The 19,765-nt window shown below is 35.0% G+C and overlaps 1 protein-coding gene across 3 annotated transcripts; it reads left to right on the forward strand.

Moving 5' to 3' along the window:
- Nucleotides 1-230: 230 nt before the first annotated feature.
- On the forward strand, nt 231-17,981 carry LOC131166890 (cationic amino acid transporter 9, chloroplastic-like). Of its 3 annotated transcripts, none has more exons than XM_058125510.1 (8): nt 231-643; nt 12,948-13,360; nt 14,554-14,730; nt 14,850-15,074; nt 15,161-15,337; nt 15,565-15,801; nt 17,283-17,372; nt 17,474-17,981. In XM_058125510.1, exons 1-8 carry the CDS (start codon nt 370-372, stop codon nt 17,621-17,623), a joined length of 1,743 nt encoding a protein of 580 aa, XP_057981493.1. In that variant the 5' UTR covers nt 231-369; the 3' UTR covers nt 17,624-17,981. The 3 variants fall into 3 exon arrangements, with proteins under 3 accessions (XP_057981493.1, XP_057981495.1, XP_057981494.1); XM_058125511.1 differs by having other exon boundaries at nt 249-643; nt 13,134-13,360; XM_058125512.1 differs by lacking the exons at nt 17,283-17,372; nt 17,474-17,981 and adding an exon at nt 16,787-16,893 and having other exon boundaries at nt 233-643.
- The last annotated feature ends 1,784 nt before the right edge of the window (nt 17,982-19,765 follow it).

The following is a 19,765-nucleotide window of genomic DNA, read 5'->3' on the forward strand; positions in this document are numbered from 1 at the left end:
ATTATGGTCATTTTGGGAAATACATCCAATAAAGGGGTATTATTTAATATATATTTTTTTTAAAAAAAGTTAAAATGAGAAAAAACTCAAGATTGATGGGGTAATAATTGATTGGTCCGTTTTGCCAATAGAATCAATGACGTGTGCTACGTTCATGAAGAGGACCAATGGGGGAAAGTGACGTTAGCATTTCTCCAATAATTTGATTATTATTATTATTATTATTATTATTATTCTTTGGAGTTTGGAGACGTCGACGGCATCGGAACAAAAATCCGCTGCGGTCCGCTCTCTCCCCGACCGTTGGTATTCTTCACTCTCTCTCTCTCTCCCCTGATTCATAGCAGACAGAGAGAGAGAGAGAGAGAGATGGGAGCGGAGAAGACGAGCAGCTACTCTACTCGGGTTCCTCCGTCGCCGATGTCGTCTCCTTCTTCTTCTTTTTGGTCTCGTTGGGTTTCTGATTTCTTCACCTCTGCTCTCAGAGTGAAGGCATTGCCTTCCTCTGCTTCCAACGCCCCCTCCGGCGACGCCCTTGACCGCCGACTCGGCCTCCTCGACCTAGTCCTCCTCGGCCTCGGCTCCTCCATCGGCGCCGGTATCTTCGTCGTCAGTGGCACCGTCGCCCGCGACGCCGGCCCCGGTCAGTCCTCCCCTTTTCCAATTATGATGCTAAATTTTAAAAAATTACACACCCGGGAAAGGGAGTTGAAAGTTGAAAATTGAAAATTTCATACTTTTCTGTTTTTGTGTAGACTTTGGAGTTCTATTTTTGCTTTCATTTTCTTCGCCTTTTTTCCCCAGGGACCAACATAGGGCAAATGTTACTTTTGAATTTAGGTTTTTAGAGAAACTGAAAGTGAAAATCCTATTTTATTCAGATACGACTCTTGTTTAAACGACTAAAGGCGGTCTCATTCAAAGGCCATCTTTGATTAATCTCCGGATCGGGATACTTCACTAGATCCTCCATTTCAAACCGTGGGCAAGTTTCATCTCCAAACAGTTCGTGTCCATAGTGTTAGTCTCCAAATAAGACCCCCATTGATCTCCCCAAATCAGAGAAATGGGGCACCAATCACCGTGTGTCCTTGGTCAGGCTTTGTAAACATTAGATGAGACAAACATAGTGAATTTGGTTAAGTGGACTGCTGCCTTGAGAATTCACAAAAGGAATTAAGAATGGTAACCAATTGTGTTTCTGAAGCTTCCACGAAGAGAATAAAGTAATTTTGTTATATTTTGGGTAATTGTAGTGATATTGATGCATTAAGAGCTTATAAAAGGAAGGGAGGTATATGTGAGAAGAAAGTAGTGTTTTTTGATTTCCTTTCCTTTTTGTGAATTAAACCGTAGAGCATAGCTTCTATTCCATTCCGTCTCTGTACTCCTCTTCCTCTGCCTCTTCCCTCCTGCATTATTTGGTATCAGAGCTAGTGTTTTGCTCTTGGCTAGCTTCCTCCATCTTCATACATAGCAGTAAGAAGAGGTAGAGGTTGATGTGGTAATCCTATGATGGGTGCCATAGCAGATTATGAGATTCAAGCATTTCAGAGACAAGTCAAGCAAATTACCATTCGTCTTGAATGTCAAGAACTCATATTGAGCATCGTTCAATCCATGGTTACTTAGCCTCGAGCCTGAGCATGTGAATCCATTTGCCCATTGTTGAGTTCACGAGGAGACATTGGTGAAGGGGTATTTTGATTCAACAGATGTTAGAATCAATCACCTAAAATTACATGGTCCTTTGTAGGGCGAGGAATTTCTTGAATGCTTTTGTGTCATTGAGAAATTCTTTAACTATAAAGAAATTCCAAATATTAAACAGATAAAATTGATGGCAACAAAGTTGCGTGGCCATATGCCATGGTGTGGTGGGACAAGGTGCAAAAGATGCATCTCTACAAGGGATAGCTGAAGATGAAATCTATTTTCTAGGTTAAATTTCTTCCTATGGACGTCTCTTTAAATATTCTTTTAATTTAACAATCTTTGCCAAAAAAACAGATCTGTGATAGACTACACCAAGGAGTTCTACAACTAGCACTCAATGATGTTCAAGAAAGCAAAGAAGAACTTGTGGCCACACATGTCAATGGGCTGGGGTTCCTATTTGAGATGAGGTTGTAGTGTAATGTTTTTTAAGGAGGCTAAACGATGCTTATAATTGGCATTAGAAGTGGAAGTTGGCCTTTCTTACATCGAAGAGAGCAATGAAGAAGTTGAATTAATAAAATACACGTGCTTGATGATTCATAAATATTTTGTGACTCCAAGAGAAGAATTTTGAGATGATTTTTTGATTAGTTCTCATCCATTTACAAGTGACTAAAAAGTTCAACAGTCATTTTTTGATTGGAACCCGCCTCTGATAGGTGATTATCTTGAAGATAGGTTGTTTTTAGTGAACATACACAGCTTGGATAACATAATTGCATTTGAAGCCGTTGAGAAAGTCCTTTTTTTGACTATGCTTTTGTGATGGGCTTAGTAGGAAAAAGCAAGATGATTGGGAATAAGCCAATTATTGAGCAGTGAACTAAACTTTTTCAAGTTTTTAGTAAAATTCATGGACTTGAAGGTGTTTCCATCATGGATTCTAGAAGTCAAGAAACTCTGCTGCTGCAGATTTAGTTTATTTCTTGAAATTGGAGGTAAAAAAATCATCGTCAACTGTATAAGCGACGGTGACAAAAAATGTCTACTTGTTCATTGTATACTCGAAGAATCTACGAAAATGCCATTTGGTGCAATGTAATTCCTATTGACACATGGCATGTTCTGCTAGGACATCCATGGGATATCAAAATATCATTAAGCAAGGAGGAGAAAATATGTTTGAGACTTTTGAGTATAAATTGAGTGGGAAGTTAATCAAGAAGGGGAACAATAACAAGTCTAGGGCCGACTGAATGGAAAGAAGCACATATGGTCCCTTATGCCAAGCCAATACTTGATTAGTGTTTTTGCCTTTAAAGAGTACAAATACTAATTTGACAAGTGCTCATAGATAAGAGAAGAGACATAAGGTTGATCAATGTTGTTGGACGTGAGCAATCAAAACTAAAAGGTGACCTTGAGTTTGAAGGTCAATAGCCAAATTGTGCATTGATTCAGAATTAGTAAGGAGAAACTTATTCCTTCATAGTTAGTAGATAATGTTGATGGCAAGCAAGCCAAAAGAAGCGAATGACCCAAAAAACCTTAATATCTTTTTCAAGCTTGATGAATAATCAATAACACTTATTTGGTATATCGTAAATCATATCGTTTTCCAATTCAAGCATATAGTTTTATACAAATATAGATACGATCACCTCAATAATACAGTTTAAACACAACATACAGTTTACCAAATAAAGTAGGGGTGATACCTGAAAATCACGTTTTTCCCGAAACTGAAACTGAAAATCCCGCATTTTTACCCGATAAATTTCCCCAAGTAGTCAAAACATACATACGATCGTAACCTACAGGTTTATTGATCCTGATTTCAAAAATAACTGATATAAACAGAATCCCCTTACCTTAATTCGAAATCGAACCAGGAACTCTACAGCTCCCAAAACTACGAACCAAGACACCAAAACCTAAACAACGCAGAACAATACTTCCTTACAATTCGTACTACTACACATGTCTCGAAACAGAAGTGGAAACCGAGCCTTACCTCGATTTTGGACCAAAGCCTGAAATCGCTCGAAACGAGATTCTGATCCACTATTCATGACGGGAATCCTATTCTGATCTACGCGGTAACGTCGGATTTACGATTCAGACGACGAACAGTGAAGAAATCTAGAGAGAAATTGCCCTTCAAGTTCTAGAGAGAGAGAGAGAGAGAGGATTTTCTTGAGATAACTTAGTGATTAAGCAAAGGAAACTGATATTTATAGCCCTTGACTCTGCCGCCCTCGTCGACGAGACAGTGACCTCATCGACGAGCCTGAGATCCCTGGTTTCCCGAAATCTCTCGGCTTCTCCTTGTCGACGAGCCTCTGAATTTCGTTGACGAGCAGCACAGACTTCGTCGACGAACTCTGCTCAATTACCAATTTACCCTTCTTTTATGTAATTAATTCATATATCATGGTTCGGGTTCTTACATAATCCATCTCATATAATAATAATACGAAAACAACCTTGGTAGGTTAGCTGGCTTTTGTCATGTATTACCCCCACATGACTGGGTTGTGTGGCCCGAAGACGGGACCTGACAATGGTTGGCTGACCACTGTCAAGTCAAAAGTATAGTTCGTAAATCCGATGGGTCTGCCAGACCTGATCCGTACACCAGGGGCATCCACACTTCTTAAAACCACATCGACTATCCGTCCTCATGCTACTCCGTACAGCAGCGTTAACACCATATCATGATGATCATGAACACATATCTGCGGTATCGTGCAAGTGCTAGCCTAAACCAAGCCAACCAGGTTTTGATAACATATAACGTATAATCAAACTGTGATACATGAATATTTCATACTAGCAATTGCCAAGTTAACCATCACATCATTTTGCATTTATATACATCATGAAAATTATTGGACCGTACGCCGACATTTCATATTTTACCATAGCTCGGCCCGTACGCCGACAAATCATATCCATAGTTCGGTTTGTACGCCGGGAAAACATATCCATAGCTCGGCCCGTACGCCGGCAAATCATATAAAATTCTCGACCCGTACGCCGGTTTTTCATTATAAAAATCCGAACCATCAACATATTCCCAGAAAACAACAATTTATCATTAATTCTACTCATGCCACACAGAATGGGTTTTACATATATTCAAAATATCTCATCAGTTTCAGCAGTATTTTCCAACATAACACATATTTACATATATACATTTCTCTGAAATCAAATGCTATAAATTATGCTAATATTTTCATAAAACATCTAACTTAATTTATCCCCTTACTTGATTCCTGAAAAAGCCCCTAAAATAATCAATTCGACACCCTACTAGGTTCCCCCTTCAACACCCTGGAAACAACATTTTCCAGAACAAAAATTCAGTATTTCTACGCGTACTACATTTTCTACAACTACAGGGAAGGCCAAATACTGAATAAAAGTCTTACCCTGAGTTTGGGATGAATTTCAAACTCGTCCCACTGACGATCCACTCCAGTAGATATGCAGAGAATTTTCCCAGGAGTGTCGTGGTGGTTTCGAATTGTCGATCTGGCGAAGAACGGACCGCGAAACTAAGAGAGAAGGATGGGAAACTGAAGAGGAGAGAGAAAATGAAAGTTGTGCGTGAGTTTTTAGCCAAAAATGAAGATTTGGCCTATTTATACACTGGCCTTCGTCGACGAGCCACGTCACCTTGTCGACTAGGTCAAGAAGACAGTTCGTCGACGAACTCTCTCCTCATCGACGAAATTCAGAATCACTCAAAAATCCCTCTCGGTATTTTCTCGTCGACGAAGCACACCCTTGACGAGGACCTACTGTGCCCCCCTTTTAATTTTCTTTTCTTCCTCTTTATTTAAATACCATAATTCTCTGGGTTACTATAATTATTGTACGTAGCTCTTGTTTCTTGTTTCTTGGACGATTCAAGGTGTTTGGATCGTTTACCAAGCGTGGGGTATTGTTTGGAGAGGTGCAACTCTAGCCTATTAAAGGAGTGACCGAGTGTAGGATATCACTTGGAGAGGCAGTGCTCTATCCTACTAAAGGAGTGTAACGGTTTTTTCGTCCGGAAAGGAACTGGTTTAGTGAATCCTTTGGTGGTTTGCCAAAGGCGAGGACGTAGACTGGGGATAAGCCGAACCTCGTAAAATACCTTATGTCACTTTCTTTCCCTAACTCTCTTTAAATTCTAGCAAACATATAAACTGCGTGGATGATTGAATTTCTTAATCATATATACTACGTAATTTGGAAATTAAGTAAACTTAAGTTTAATTTGGTTTTGGGATTGCGGAAACTGAAAGGGAGTACATTGGTTGATCAATACTTTGCGGAAACCTCAAAGGGAGTATGTTGATTGGTTAACACCCAAAGTCAAATTAACTAAAAGTTTATTTAAATTCCGAGTTGTTTGGAATTTGAGTTGTGGTTTGCATTGAAGAAATAAATTACATTCACTACAGGGCTCGAATCAAATACACAAGGCTGCAAAAGCTGAAAGCTGAATCTTATATCTTGTTTAAATATATTGTGGTTAATTGGTTTGGTTGATTGATTGGATGATTGGGTATTTGTGGATTGAACACTTTGATTGTTGAATGGTTAGTTGATTGTTTAAGTTTTATTTACTTGTGTTGTGTTGAATGCTTTAGTTGTTGGTTTGTGGATTGAACAAGTAAATAAGCTTTTGCTAAACAAGTAAATAAGCTTTTGTTGTGTATTGAATAAATCAACAAGGAGTCAAGAATTCATTAAAAGAATTAAAAAAGGTTAAGGATTCTTGAAAAGTATTAAAAAAAATTTTTAAAACTCAATTCACCCCCCTCTTGGGACTACACCTTAGTTTTCAATTGGTATCAGAGTACGGTTGTAGCAAATCCTAACAAGTGGCTACATAAAGATCTAGATGGCAACACACTTAGGAGTAGCTCCCTTTGGAGAGGGTCAATCCTCAACTAGGTCTTCTATCTTTTGTGGTTTAAACTATACATCTTGGAAACAAAGGATGAGAATTTACCTTCAAACTATGGATTGGAAAGCTTGGAAGGTTGTCACACAAGGTGACTTAATTCCTACTAAACTTGTAGATGACAAGGAAGTACCCAAAGAAGAAAAAGAATGGACCGACAATGACCATAGGATGTTACAAGTAAATTCAAGTGCTATGAATGCATTGTATTGTGCCCTTGATGTGAATGAATTCAATAGAGTCATGACATGTAAATCAATAAAAGAAATTTGGAATAAATTAGAAGTAACCTATGAAGGTACTATTGATGTAAGGGACAATCGAATCGATATGTTCACTAGCGAGTGTGAAGCTTTTAAGATGAACCTAGATGAATCCATCACTAGTATGTACACTAAGTTCACTCACATAATAAACTCCCTCAACGTATTAGGAAAAACCTACACCACTTATGAAATGATTAGAAAAATTCTTAGAGAGCTAGCACCTATATGGGAATCAAAAGCTACAGCAATAACTGAAGGAAGAAATTTGAAAAAACACTTCCCTAGATAAATTAATAGGTTCTCTCCTCACATATGAAATGACAATGAATGAAAGAAGTTGAAAATCTAAAGCCCAAGAATTTGTTGCTTTTCAAACATCAAAAGAAAACTCTAGTGATGAAGATGAAGAAAAGATGGATGAAGATGAATTAGCCTACATATCCAAGAAACTTGCAAGAATACTAAGAAGGGAAAATAAATTCAAAAGAAAAATCCAAAACTCAAGTTTAGATGAGGAAGAAACTAAGAAGAAAGAAACAAAGAAAGAACTACCTACATGCTATAATTGCAAGAAAGTTGGACAACTAAAACCGGATTGTCTAAAACTTAAGAAAGATTCTAAAAAGAAAAAGAAAAAGGCAATAAAAGCCACTAGTTGGGACAATATGAGTATAAGTAGTTTCGATAATGAATCAAGTGACCAAGAGGTAGCTTGCTATATGGTTTGGGACGATGAGGAAAGCCCCTCATCCTAATCCTTAAATAGTTCTTATGATAATTCAGCGGAAGAATTCAATGATGAGTGTATGCCATCTTATGAAGAACTTCAAAATGATTTATTCAAGGTGCATAAGATGTTAGTTAATAGGACTAAACGATACACATCATTGAAAAACAAGAATGAAGGTACAATAAAGGAGTTGGAATCCCTTAAACTTGCTGAAAGAGAAAGAGATTCAAAAATCAAGAAAATAGAAAATAAGAATGAAGCTGTGATAAAAGAGTTAGAAGCTAAAAATCTTGCTGTAAAAGAAAAGGATTTGAACATCAAGAGATTAGAAAGTAAGAATGAAAAGTTGATAATAGAGCTAGAATATCTAAAATCCCAAACTTTTATCTAAAATGAGAAAGATCAATATATTTCTAAATTAGAGAGTAAAATCAGAAAAATATCTCAAAATCAAGAAAAGGGTAAAAATATACAAAATTCAAAAATCAATGATCTTAAGAGAAAAATTGAGGATCAAGCCAAAATCATTTACAATTTCACAAAAGGAAAAGAAAATTTTGACAAAATGATTGGCTCACAAAGAATGTCCTTAAATAAAGAAGGCATAGGATTTAATGGGGTTAAGAATACAAAGAAAAAAAAATCTCTACATGGTATATTTTACAAAAACCTTTTAAGATTATGCTAGCACCTCTTTAAATGCTTACACTCACACCACATTCTGCCTTTGTAAGAAGAAGGGATATATAAAGTTTGAATGTCCATTAAAGAGAAAGAGTGTGAAAACTAAACAAATATGGAAAGTAAGAGAAACATCATTTTCTAAACAATCCAGACTCAAGAAAGTATGGGTACCAAGATGAAATACTATGACTAAATCCTTCAATTTCAACTGATATCAAATCTATGGAAAATCATACAAGGATATTGAACAAAATTGAAATAAAGAATAAGGATAAAACTTTTCAAGCTTATTAATGCTTATCTTATTGAAACTAATGAAAATTGTTGGTTTTAATTAATAAATGATTCATACGAGCCTTAAATTAGAAAGTATTAAGATATATGAAGTTTGGGAACTCATATGAAATCAAAGAAAATCTGAGCTTATTGCTTGAGTTTTTTAATTGAGAAAAGATATTTGAGAATGAGAACAAATTGGGCAATATTGTAGTACAATGCACATGATCATGATATGCACCATCCTTAAATGTTATGTTGATATGCTATATGCTACATGTGTATATCTTGAAATCTCCCAAGACATGAAAATGATTGATGATTTGTGGCTCACTATGTATTGAAAATTTGAGCATGAAGTTATTAAACATGATTTAGAAGCATAAATTTTGATATGATATTGATATATGAATATGAAATTAATTATTAACCATAGATGGTAATGATGGATCACATGGATAAATTGAAAAATTTGCATCTAAATAATTTAGTATCCATGAGCAGTGCATAATGTGACATTAGCATTGGTATTTATAAAGTATATTGGTATCCATGAATATATCAATTAATATTTGAGCATGACAAACATAATTATATCCATGAGCATGTTATGACATTTATATGATATTGGTATTTGATATTAGTACCCATGAGCACATACATGATATGAATTAATGTTTGAAACATGGGATGATAAATTTAAAAACATAATTGATATCAAATTTGAATGTAATAAATTCAGGGGGAGTCATATGACTTATTGCTTATACTATGTTTTGTTTCTACCTAATTTTTAAATTATTTTTAATTGGTACCATAAATTTTCAATTAGTATTATTCTTTAATGTTTTAATTGGTATCACAAATTCAAAAGTTTAATTGATATCATGAATTAATGAAATTTTCAAAGAGAGATAATGCTGCTAATAAAGATGTTACGACACATATATGAATTACAAATATGAAATATATTTGACTATTTGATTATTGAAGCACACTACACATGCCATATTGAAAAATAATGAATTGAGTGTGTACATATGCTTGATATGCATGTTTGATATTCATATGTTCAAAATATGATTTTATTTGAACTTAATCATTTTTTATATCCTACTCTTTTTGATTGATGTCAAAAGGGGGAGAAGTTTTGAGTAAAAATTGAGTATGGTATAAAAAATTTGAACATGATATATGTATCAAAAGGGGAAAAAGTATTTGAACTTGAATGATGATCTTGAGCTTGAATAATGTGATGACCATGATAGTAAAAGAGTTTTTGAAATTGATCTTGAACTCGCTAAGTTTGTTAAGATGATGCTTATTGTAAGGGGGAGTCTTCTCAAGGCTCACTCAAATTTTTGCTCTTTATTTGTCATTATCAAAAAGGGGGAGATTGTTGGCCTTACAAGGCTTAACATCCTGTTTTGATGCTAACAAACAAGAGAAACTTAACATATTTGACATTTTAGGACTCAACTATGAGAAAGCAAGGTCAAGTGTTCAGAAGAATTCATAAAAACTTAAACTTCAAGGAGGATGATCATATGAAGCCTAAAGCATGGATTCAAGGATGATTTAATAAAGCTTCAAGAAAATGATCACATGGAATGTTTTCAAAAGCTTACATCAAATTCAAGTGATCAAGAATGAAAGCCTGAAGAACAATAAAGCTCAGGACTAAGAGAACTCAAGCAACAACTTCATATAAGAAGACTTCAAGGAGTTCAAGAAATGAAGAGTTGAATGAGTCTATAGGACATATTTTGTAAGTACTTCAAGTATACTCAAATATGAAATTCGTTGAAACTCATTAGGTGTAAGAGACCTAGAGACCTAAAAATTAATCTTGGAACATATTTTTTAAGTAAACAAATTAAAATTCCAAGAATTGAGAAGCAAAGATAGTTCTTACAAAAATATCTTGAAAACAGTATTCTTGTACTTGACAGTAGCCTGACTGAAATCCTTAGTAGGCTAACAATTTAAATGTTTTTAAAATGCACAGACAGAAGGTCGTCAGGCTACTGTCTAGACCCTGACAAGCGCTTGACGTGGCAAACTGAGAAGTCTGACTGGGTTCTGTCAGGCGACTGCCACTCTACTGACTTTGAAATTAAATTGTGTATTTAGTGACAGACGCCTGACCAAAAGGTGACAGGCTAATACCACGCGGGAAATTTTAAATTTTTATAACGGAAAGATTTTTTAAATCAGATTGCTTGGGGCTCAAACATAAATAAAACTTGGGCACTACTCCAACATTTTATCAAGTCTATAAATAGCCTCAAGATCAATGATTTTAAATAAACACCCAAGCATACAATTCAACTCTCAATCTCTCTCAATTGCTCTCATCATTCAGAGAGTCTCTTGCTACCATATTGTGCACGAATTCTATTGAGTGTTACTGACTTTCAATCACTGATTTTGTGCTTCAAATCTAAATCTTTCAATTATTGAAAGAATTAATCGGTGATAAACTTCCTTGAGCTTCAATTTCAATTTCATATTGATTTACTTTGAAGTATATAGTTTTGAAATTGTACTAATCTGCTGTGTGAAAGTACTATTGTACGCAACTCTTGTTTCTTGGACGATTCAAGGTGTTTGGATTGTTGACCAAGCGTGGAGTATCGCTTGGAGAGGTGCAACTCTAGCCTATTGAAGGAGTGACCGAGTGTGGGGTATCACTTGGAGAGGTAGTGCTCTAGCCTACTGAAGAATTGTGTAATGGTTTTGTTCCGCCTGGAAAGGAACTGGTTTAGTGAATCCTTTGGTGGTTTGCCAAAGGTGAGGACGTAGGTTGGGGATAAGCCGAACCTCGTAAAATACCCGGTGTCACTCTCTTTCCCTTACTCTCTTTAAATTCCAGCAAAAATATAAACTCCGTGGATGATTTAATTTCCTAATCATATATACTACGTAATTTGGAAATTAAGTAAACTTAAGTTTAATTTGGTTTTGGGATTGTGGAAATCGAAAGGGAGTACGTTGGTTGATCAATACTTTGCGGAAACCTCAAAGGGAGTACGTTGATTGGTTAACATCCAAAGACAAATTAACTACGAGTTTATTTAAATTCTGAATTGTTGAGAATTTGAGTTGTGGTTTGCATTGAAGAAACAAATTACATTTACTACAGGGCTTGAATCAAATACACAGGGCTGCAAAAGCTGAAAGCTGAATCTTATATCTATTTTAAATATATTGTGGTTAATTGGTTTGGTTAATTGATTGGATGATTGGGTATTTGTGGATTGAACACTTTGATTGTTGAATGGTTGGTTGATTGTTTAAGTTTTATTTACTTGTGTTGTGTTGAATACTTTAGTTGTTGGTTTGTGGATTGAACAAGTAAACAAGCTTTTGCTAAACAAGTAAATAAGCTTTTGTTGTATATTGAATAAAAATTAACAAGGAGTCAAGAATTCATTAAAAGAGTTAAAAGAGGTTAATGATTCTTGAAAAGTATTAAAAGAAATTCTTTAAACCCAATTGACCCCCTTTCCTGGGACTACACCATAATTTTCAGGAAGACTTTAAAAACCCATATAAGTTTTATATTTTAGAAAATATTTCATTAAACATTTGGAAGCAATTTTTTAACTTTCAGTTGCTAAAGCCCTTCTGCTTTTGTTATTCTAACTAAAGAAGTATTTGAGGAATGTGGATAAACCCAAACTTTGATTTTGATGTCTACAATAATTTTATATACTTTTAAAATAAATATGTTAAATTGGGCAAGCCCTTATAATTAAAATAAGTCAAGGATGTATGAAAAAAAGAATACAATAAAGGCATGTTTTGAATTATGATCAGATCATTTATTTAATTATTTCAAAAAGTATTCATTGGTTCTTTTAATTTAATTTATTTTTCAATTTGAACCATCACAATTTGGGATTGAGATTTTGGAGGCCATAAAAAGCTCCTTATTTTACTTTATCGGTTCAGTTTCAATTTTTTGTTCCGAAGCCGATGGTTACCCAAACTGAAACAATATATTTTGGGTGATTAATTTATACAAATAAAGTATAAATGCACATATTAAATCAAAACTCAAGTAAAATATTTCATTTTTCTTTTTCAAAATTATAATGATTTGAAAATCGGTTATTGAGCCGATTATATTATTATATTATATTATTATTTTTAGTTATTATAAAATTATACTATTATATTACTTAATAAATTCTAGCATAAGTGTTTGAAGCAGGAGCTTACTGCCCAGAAAATGAAGGAGAGAAAAAAAAGAAGGAGAAAAAGGATCTGAATTAGGAAAATGTTTCAATATTTCTATTGAAACTTTATTGTTTGGGTTGAATACATGGTTGTCGTTTAATCATTATTTTCTATCTCAATGCAGGAGTTACAATTAGTTTCATACTCGCCGGAGCTTCTTGTGTTTTGAATGCACTTTGTTATGCTGAGCTAGCTTCTTGTTTGCCTGCTGTTGTTGGGGGAGCATATTTGTACACATACACAGCTTTCAATGAGCTCACTGCTTTCCTTGTTTTTGCACAACTGATGCTTGACCATCACATTGGGGCAGCCAGTATAGCACGAAGCTTAGCGAGCTATGTGATTACTGTATTGGAGCTTTTTCCCTTTTTTAGGGAAAACATTCCAAGCTGGATTGGACAAGGTGGCAAAGAATTTTTCGGAGGAGCTCTATCTATCAATATATTGGCTCCGATTCTCTTAGTACTCTTGACAGTTGTTCTATGTCGAGGTGTTGGAGAATCTTCTGCTTTAAACTCATTTATGACAGTAACAAAGGTACTGTTGTTATCCTTTCTCTTTTAATGTGATTGTTAGCAAATGATACTGAAATTTAAGGAAACAGTGTGACTTTTATGTGGTGCAAGCATGATGAGGCTTACAAGATGATTACATACTTTTATAAAAGGAACAAAAAACTTTTGAGGTTATCTCAATCAAGTCCGTGCTAAAATACGATGTAGAGCTGGAAACCTTACAATGAATTAAAATGGGCAAAATTTACTAGGAAAATTTAAAAATGCAAAACATGCTCCATAGTTGATTTTAAATGAAAATGAAAAAAAAAAGGTAACAAAAACTGGCATTTCTCAGTTTTGATCATCAATGAAGCGAGTTGCTATTGTGTAGTTTGATGTAATGTTTTCTCTGGAAAATAGGTTGGTTATTTGATTCCTTTTTTCCATGTTCAAATCAAACAGTGCCTGCAAAACATGTTCTCTAATTTTCTTCTCCCATTGCACACCTTTTGATTGGTTCTTTTGGTGTATATGATAGTTCTGTAATGTTATGCAATGTTATTTTCTTGTTGGTGCTATATCTTTTCAAGGTTCAGTACATATGTTTTCTTGTTCTTGGATTATGGCGTAGCATTTCTCTACTTCCATATTGCTTTAAGAATTGACATTCATGTGTACATTTGTGCGTGTCCTTGCACATTTGTTAATTTTACAAGTTCTTAAATATGAAGAATGAAACTTTTTGAAAGGTTGATGTCCCTTGCCTTTAGGTCTACTCCTCTCGTACTACGAGAGTAAAGCAATTGCTTCCTCCCAACCCCAAAAGGAAAAAAAAAATAATTATAGGCAAGGAAAAAAAAGGACTAAAGGCACCAAGAGGATGCAGCCCAAGAATGAAAAAAAGCTAGATTTATAGTGAAACAGAACCATTATAGTCTATGGTAGCCTGAACATCTACCAAATGCTGCCAACTAAACCAAAAATTGAGGGTTTAAGCCACCAAACTCAAAAAATAGGAAGTAGCATTTCCTCTCCTTCAAGCACTCTCTCATATCCCTCCATCTGGACAAACTAAAAAAAAAAAAAAAGATATTAGATCAAGAATCCTCTTCTAATATGTATAAGCTCTAATACTTTCCAGAGTAGAAAAAGCTCTCACCGCTTTCTTGCCCAAGAATGACTAAAAAGTGAGAATTGAACCTATTTAGCTGATGGAAACCAACTTTGATGCAGGTAATTATTGTTATTTTTGTCATTATTGTTGGTGCTTTCGAGGTTGATGTTTCAAATTGGACTCCTTTTGCTCCAAATGGTTTTGGAGCAATATTGACTGGAGCAACCGTTGTGTTTTTTGCATATGTTGGATTTGATGCTGTTGCTAATTTAGCTGAAGAATCTAAAAGACCGCAGGTATGTTATATTGAGACTGAATTGCTGTAGTAAACTCAGATAATTAAAATATTTCATTTAATAAGTCACGTAACTTTATTGCATTCCTCAATATCTCTCTTCTGAATTTGATATTTCAGCGTGATTTACCGATAGGCATCCTGGGAAGTCTTCTTATTTGCGTTGCATTATATGTCAGTGTCTGCTTGGTGATCACTGGAATGGTACCTTATATGTTCCTTGGGGAAGAAGCTCCTCTGGCTGAAGCTTTTACATCCAAAGGCTTGAAATACGTTACAGTTTTAATCAGCATAGGTTCTGTTGCAGGACTAACAACTACCCTTCTGGTTGGCCTTTATGTTCAGGTGAATGACAATGGACTAGTTACCAATCAGTATTCCCTCATTTCATGTTTGAGCTAGCAATATGATTACATGTTTCTTTTGAGCAGTCACGGTTATATCTTGGGCTTGGAAGGGATGGTTTACTCCCTTCTATATTTGCTAGGGTACACCCGACACGCCACACTCCTATTCATTCTCAGGTCTGGGCTGGTATTGTTGCTAGCATCTTGGCTGGGCTATTTAATATCCACGTGCTGTCACACATACTCTCAGTTGGTTCATTGGTATGTCAGCATATGATTTATTATTAGTTGAGGTTGCAAAAAATTTCTTTTTATTTTGTTATGAGCCACAACAATTATGCATCTTGTGAAATTATTAAGCAGCCCATTGCAAAGCAGAGATGCATGCTGTGAATCTTAAATTCCTAAGCAGTTCTTATAGTCTTGAGCATTTTGATTGTAAATAAAATTGGTTGGCTTACACTCACGAAACCTTTGGCTTGTTTCAGACAGGCTATTCTGTTGTGTCAGCTTGTGTGGTAACCCTTCGATGGAAGGATAAGACAGGAAGTCAAGTTTCTACCAGGTGGACCTCACCCTGGCGGGAAGGAGTCATTTGCCTCATTATAATTGCCTGTTGTGGTTTCAGTGCCGGACTTTTCTATCGCATCAATGCTTCGTTTGTTCTTCTGCTTATAGCTGTAGTTATAGCCATCCTTGCTTCTGCTGCTCTCTATTGCCGCCAAGTGAGTATTATTTTTCTATGTAGAGGATATCTTTTCTTTACATTTTGTACTGCATTCATGCATTCACACAGTATTAAATGCTTTAATAGGCAAATATTAGAACCAACAAAGGTTATGTTTTAAGAATGTGGTTTCATACATAAGCATATAGACTCCTCATTTTATGCGCTTGTAGGTATGTAATTGTGGGTTCTTCTAGTGCAATTTTGAGGAAGATGTACATGAAATATAGACTTCATCAATGGTGTTGGGTCTTAGTGGTTTGCACATGGCTACTCTCTGTGCAGTGAGAGTTCTGATACTTTTTTCCTGCCTTTTGTGACCACTTGGTTTCCTGCCATATGTAGTCACTTGGAAGGCTCTTCTACTAAGGGTGCTCTCTCTAAGCACCTGTCTTATGAGATCAATCAATGGCCATACAGAGTTGAGGGGATAAAGAATTGCTGCTTGCTTATTTTCTTCTCTATAAATTGATGATGAAAATATTGCCACATGCCAATCTTCTCTTAGCTCAACTATTTGCTTTATGGAACACTGTTAAACATAGTGGGAATTCAAGATGTGTCATAAAGACACGGCTGAAAATAAGAATTGGCAACACCGCATTAACATTTTTGGTTTCCATATGATGGTGTTTTACTTTGTTTGCATTCCCCATCATATGTAAATTAATGAACTGTACCTAACAGATGTACACTTTGGAAACAAGTTCTTTAGTTATTATTTGAACTGGGTGTTGGATGTCGATCTAAGAGGGAAGTGAATTTGTCACTGTTTGGAGAAGTAGAAAAAGGAGGTAAGGGTTGAAGTGGGGGTTTCAGTTATTTGCAGTTAACTGATACAACCTGGTTGTGTCATGATAATTCTCTGAGATGGAATTCGAAAATATAGATATAAGGAAAACACTTCTACAACTTTTCTTGCATTGGCAGTCCATTGCCTGAAAATTTTCAAATTAACCATGAACTCCCTTGTGGTTTGCTAGTTCTAGGTGATGGATCATCATCAAGTACAGTAGCAGAACTAACAAGACTAAATTCAGGAGCATGATTTTGTCCCAACCTGGCCTTTTAACAAGAAACAGCCTAACAGGTAAATAGACTTGCTTCTGTATTGATTAAGAAATTCAAAGATCAGAAACATTGCTGCTCTGAACTAAAGTATTGCTGATGATCATCACTTTTTAGCTATGTTCTTCTTGAACACCATGGGGAGGGTATTTTTAAATGAATGAGCAAACCATAGGGGGAGGTCATTGGGTCGTTGTTTTTACCGTGTTTTGGATTCTAGTCTAATGTGTGGAAGAGCCATCTGCCTCTTGTCGTGATGCAATAACTCGTGGAAGAATGGAGGCTGTGTTCTTTTGCATGTGTTACCATAATCCATCTAATTGCATTTACAGCTGATGCATAAGTTGCATGTTTGAATTATCCAATTTCAAATCTGATTTTTTGTTCTCGAAACACTTTCCACTCCTGCAGGTCTATGTCAACCCACCTGGTTTTTCTTGTCCATGGGTTCCCGTTTTGCCAGCCATTTGCATCTTCTTTAATATCTTCTTATTTGCTCAGGTTTGCATTTCAAGTGCATTTCCAGGAAACAAATGCTTAATTACAATGAGAAAGTGTAATCAATAACTCAAGTAGTAATAACCCAGTTGTTCTTATTGCAGTTGCACTATGAAGCATGGGTGAGATTTGTAATCCTCAGTATTATTTCAATTGGTATTTATGCATTTTATGGGCAGCATCATGCTGATCCTTCAAGTTCAAACGAGACCATTATTTATTATAGGGCACCTGTGGAAGCAGATCACGGTTAAACATTTCTTATCCTGCAGTGTGGCTTGTTAATTGTTGCACCTATTATCTGATTTAAAGCCTGAGTCAGAATATGTATAGGTTGCAGTCAGCTGTGTCATTAGGCATTTATTTATCTTATGGGGGAGGGGGGAGACGATGCGCAGCATGAATCTTATACTTGTCAAATGCTTTGCTGGGGAGCCCAATTGTTGGGGACTAGTGATGGAAATGTACATGTGTAGAGTTTGAGAAAGGGGTGGGGGGGGACAAAGCAGCTATATTGTGCATCCCATGGAGACGTAATCTGTCAATGCATCATGAACTATTGTTGTTGTTGTTATTTGATAATAATGTATGTAGTGTTTTCTGTTTTTAGTATTCATGCGTTATCTTTCTCCACATGTGGCGTGATATTGTTGAATTGTGAAGATGCCTTCCTCCATTCGTCAGAGCCCTGGGTGGCTCCTTTTCATGGGAGGATGACAACACCTGACACCGTAGATTTGTTTTATTCGTAAGCTTTTTGAAATTTGAACCCTTACCTTCACGTGAGCTTCTCTTCTCCCGATGATGCTTCTCTTTTTATAATCGAATTATGCTCACCCTGCTTACAACCCCCCTCCCCTCAAAAAGGAAAAAAACATTTTAATGAATTGAGATATTAGTATTTGTTATTAGGAATTACATTGAAATAGTGTTTTACCCTTAGATGTCTAATTAGCTGTCTCTCAATGCATTTCGGAGAGATCTAGCTAACTTTGGATTTGAGTGACATTTCATCTCTAATCACAGTTTATTTGTCGATTCTTCAACTTTAGTTGGTTAAGACTTTGCTTAATTTCATCCAAATTTGATCCTGGTTATGGTTATATCACACAAATTCGGATTCATAAGCAATGATAATTATCTTGTAAGGACTGACTTTCACTATGATTCTGGTGGATTTCCTTAAATAAGATCCATGTTATGGCAGTTATATTGAGAACCAAATCATGGACTATAGATGGCGTAACCAACTCCATGGGCATGGAAGGAATATCAATGTGAGTTTTTGTTTCAATCAAAATTGTTAAAGTTAGCTGAAACAATATTAATGATCAACCGACCACAATTGCCCGAGAGAGGATTGAAAAATAAAAAAATAATAATAAAAAAAAGGAAAAGGATTTTGAACCTTTTGAGGGGAGATTGGTATTTTTTGGATAAACCTTATAGGAGGTTTATGACAATTTTTGGAAGTGACAGTTAAGGTCCCGTTTGGAACTTAGAAAATATTGGAGAAAGGGAAGGAAAATAGCAGGCAATTCACATTTTTATGTCTGGTTGTTAAGGAAAGTAAGAAAAAAAAAAAATATATATATATATATATATATATATATATATCAAATTTATGAGCAAAAATTTAATTTTACACTATCGATATTTAGTTCTTCTTAGTTTTTCGTCATATTAAAACAAACTTTTCTTTTTATTTATTTATTTATAATATTTTATATAGAAAGAAAATATAAGGGAAAATAAGTTTTCTCCTTATTTTCTTTTCCTTTCCTTTCTCCAAATAAAATCTTTGATCTAAACGGGCCCTAACTCATTTTTCAATATATTTTTATTTTATATTAAATTTTATTAAAAATGAAAGTTTGTTTTTATATGATTAAAAATTGAGAAAAATTAAATATTAATAATATGTAAATTCAAAATTTTGTTCATGAATTTGATATATATTTCAATTTCTTTCTTACTTTCCTTGATAACCAAACATGCAAATATGAATTCCTTGATATTTTCCTTTCCTTTCCCTAATATTTTTTGAGTTCCAAATGGGGCTAAAAGAATTTTTAAAACCTCAAAGAAAGTCTCTATTTTTATTTTTATTTTTGTTAAATCTCACGAAAGGTGGGTGTGTTTTCCCCTAAAATATAAATAAGCCCTAATTTATTTATTTTTTCAAAAATTCTCTCACCCAAACAAAATGGGCATTTGATCATTCCTAGTTGGATTCTCACTCCCCAAGGGATTGGTGTGTTTATGCAAATTATTACAACCAACCTTATTGAGTATGTCACACACAATCACATTTAAAAAAAAAAAAAAAAATTCTTAAGCCACGAACTTGAAAAATCTCAATAAAGGGAAAATATAATTTTTTTATATTTGATTAT

This window comes from Malania oleifera, chromosome 10 (genome assembly GCF_029873635.1).
Source record: "Malania oleifera isolate guangnan ecotype guangnan chromosome 10, ASM2987363v1, whole genome shotgun sequence".
In the NCBI taxonomy this organism is placed as follows: Eukaryota; Viridiplantae; Streptophyta; class Magnoliopsida; order Santalales; family Ximeniaceae; genus Malania; species Malania oleifera.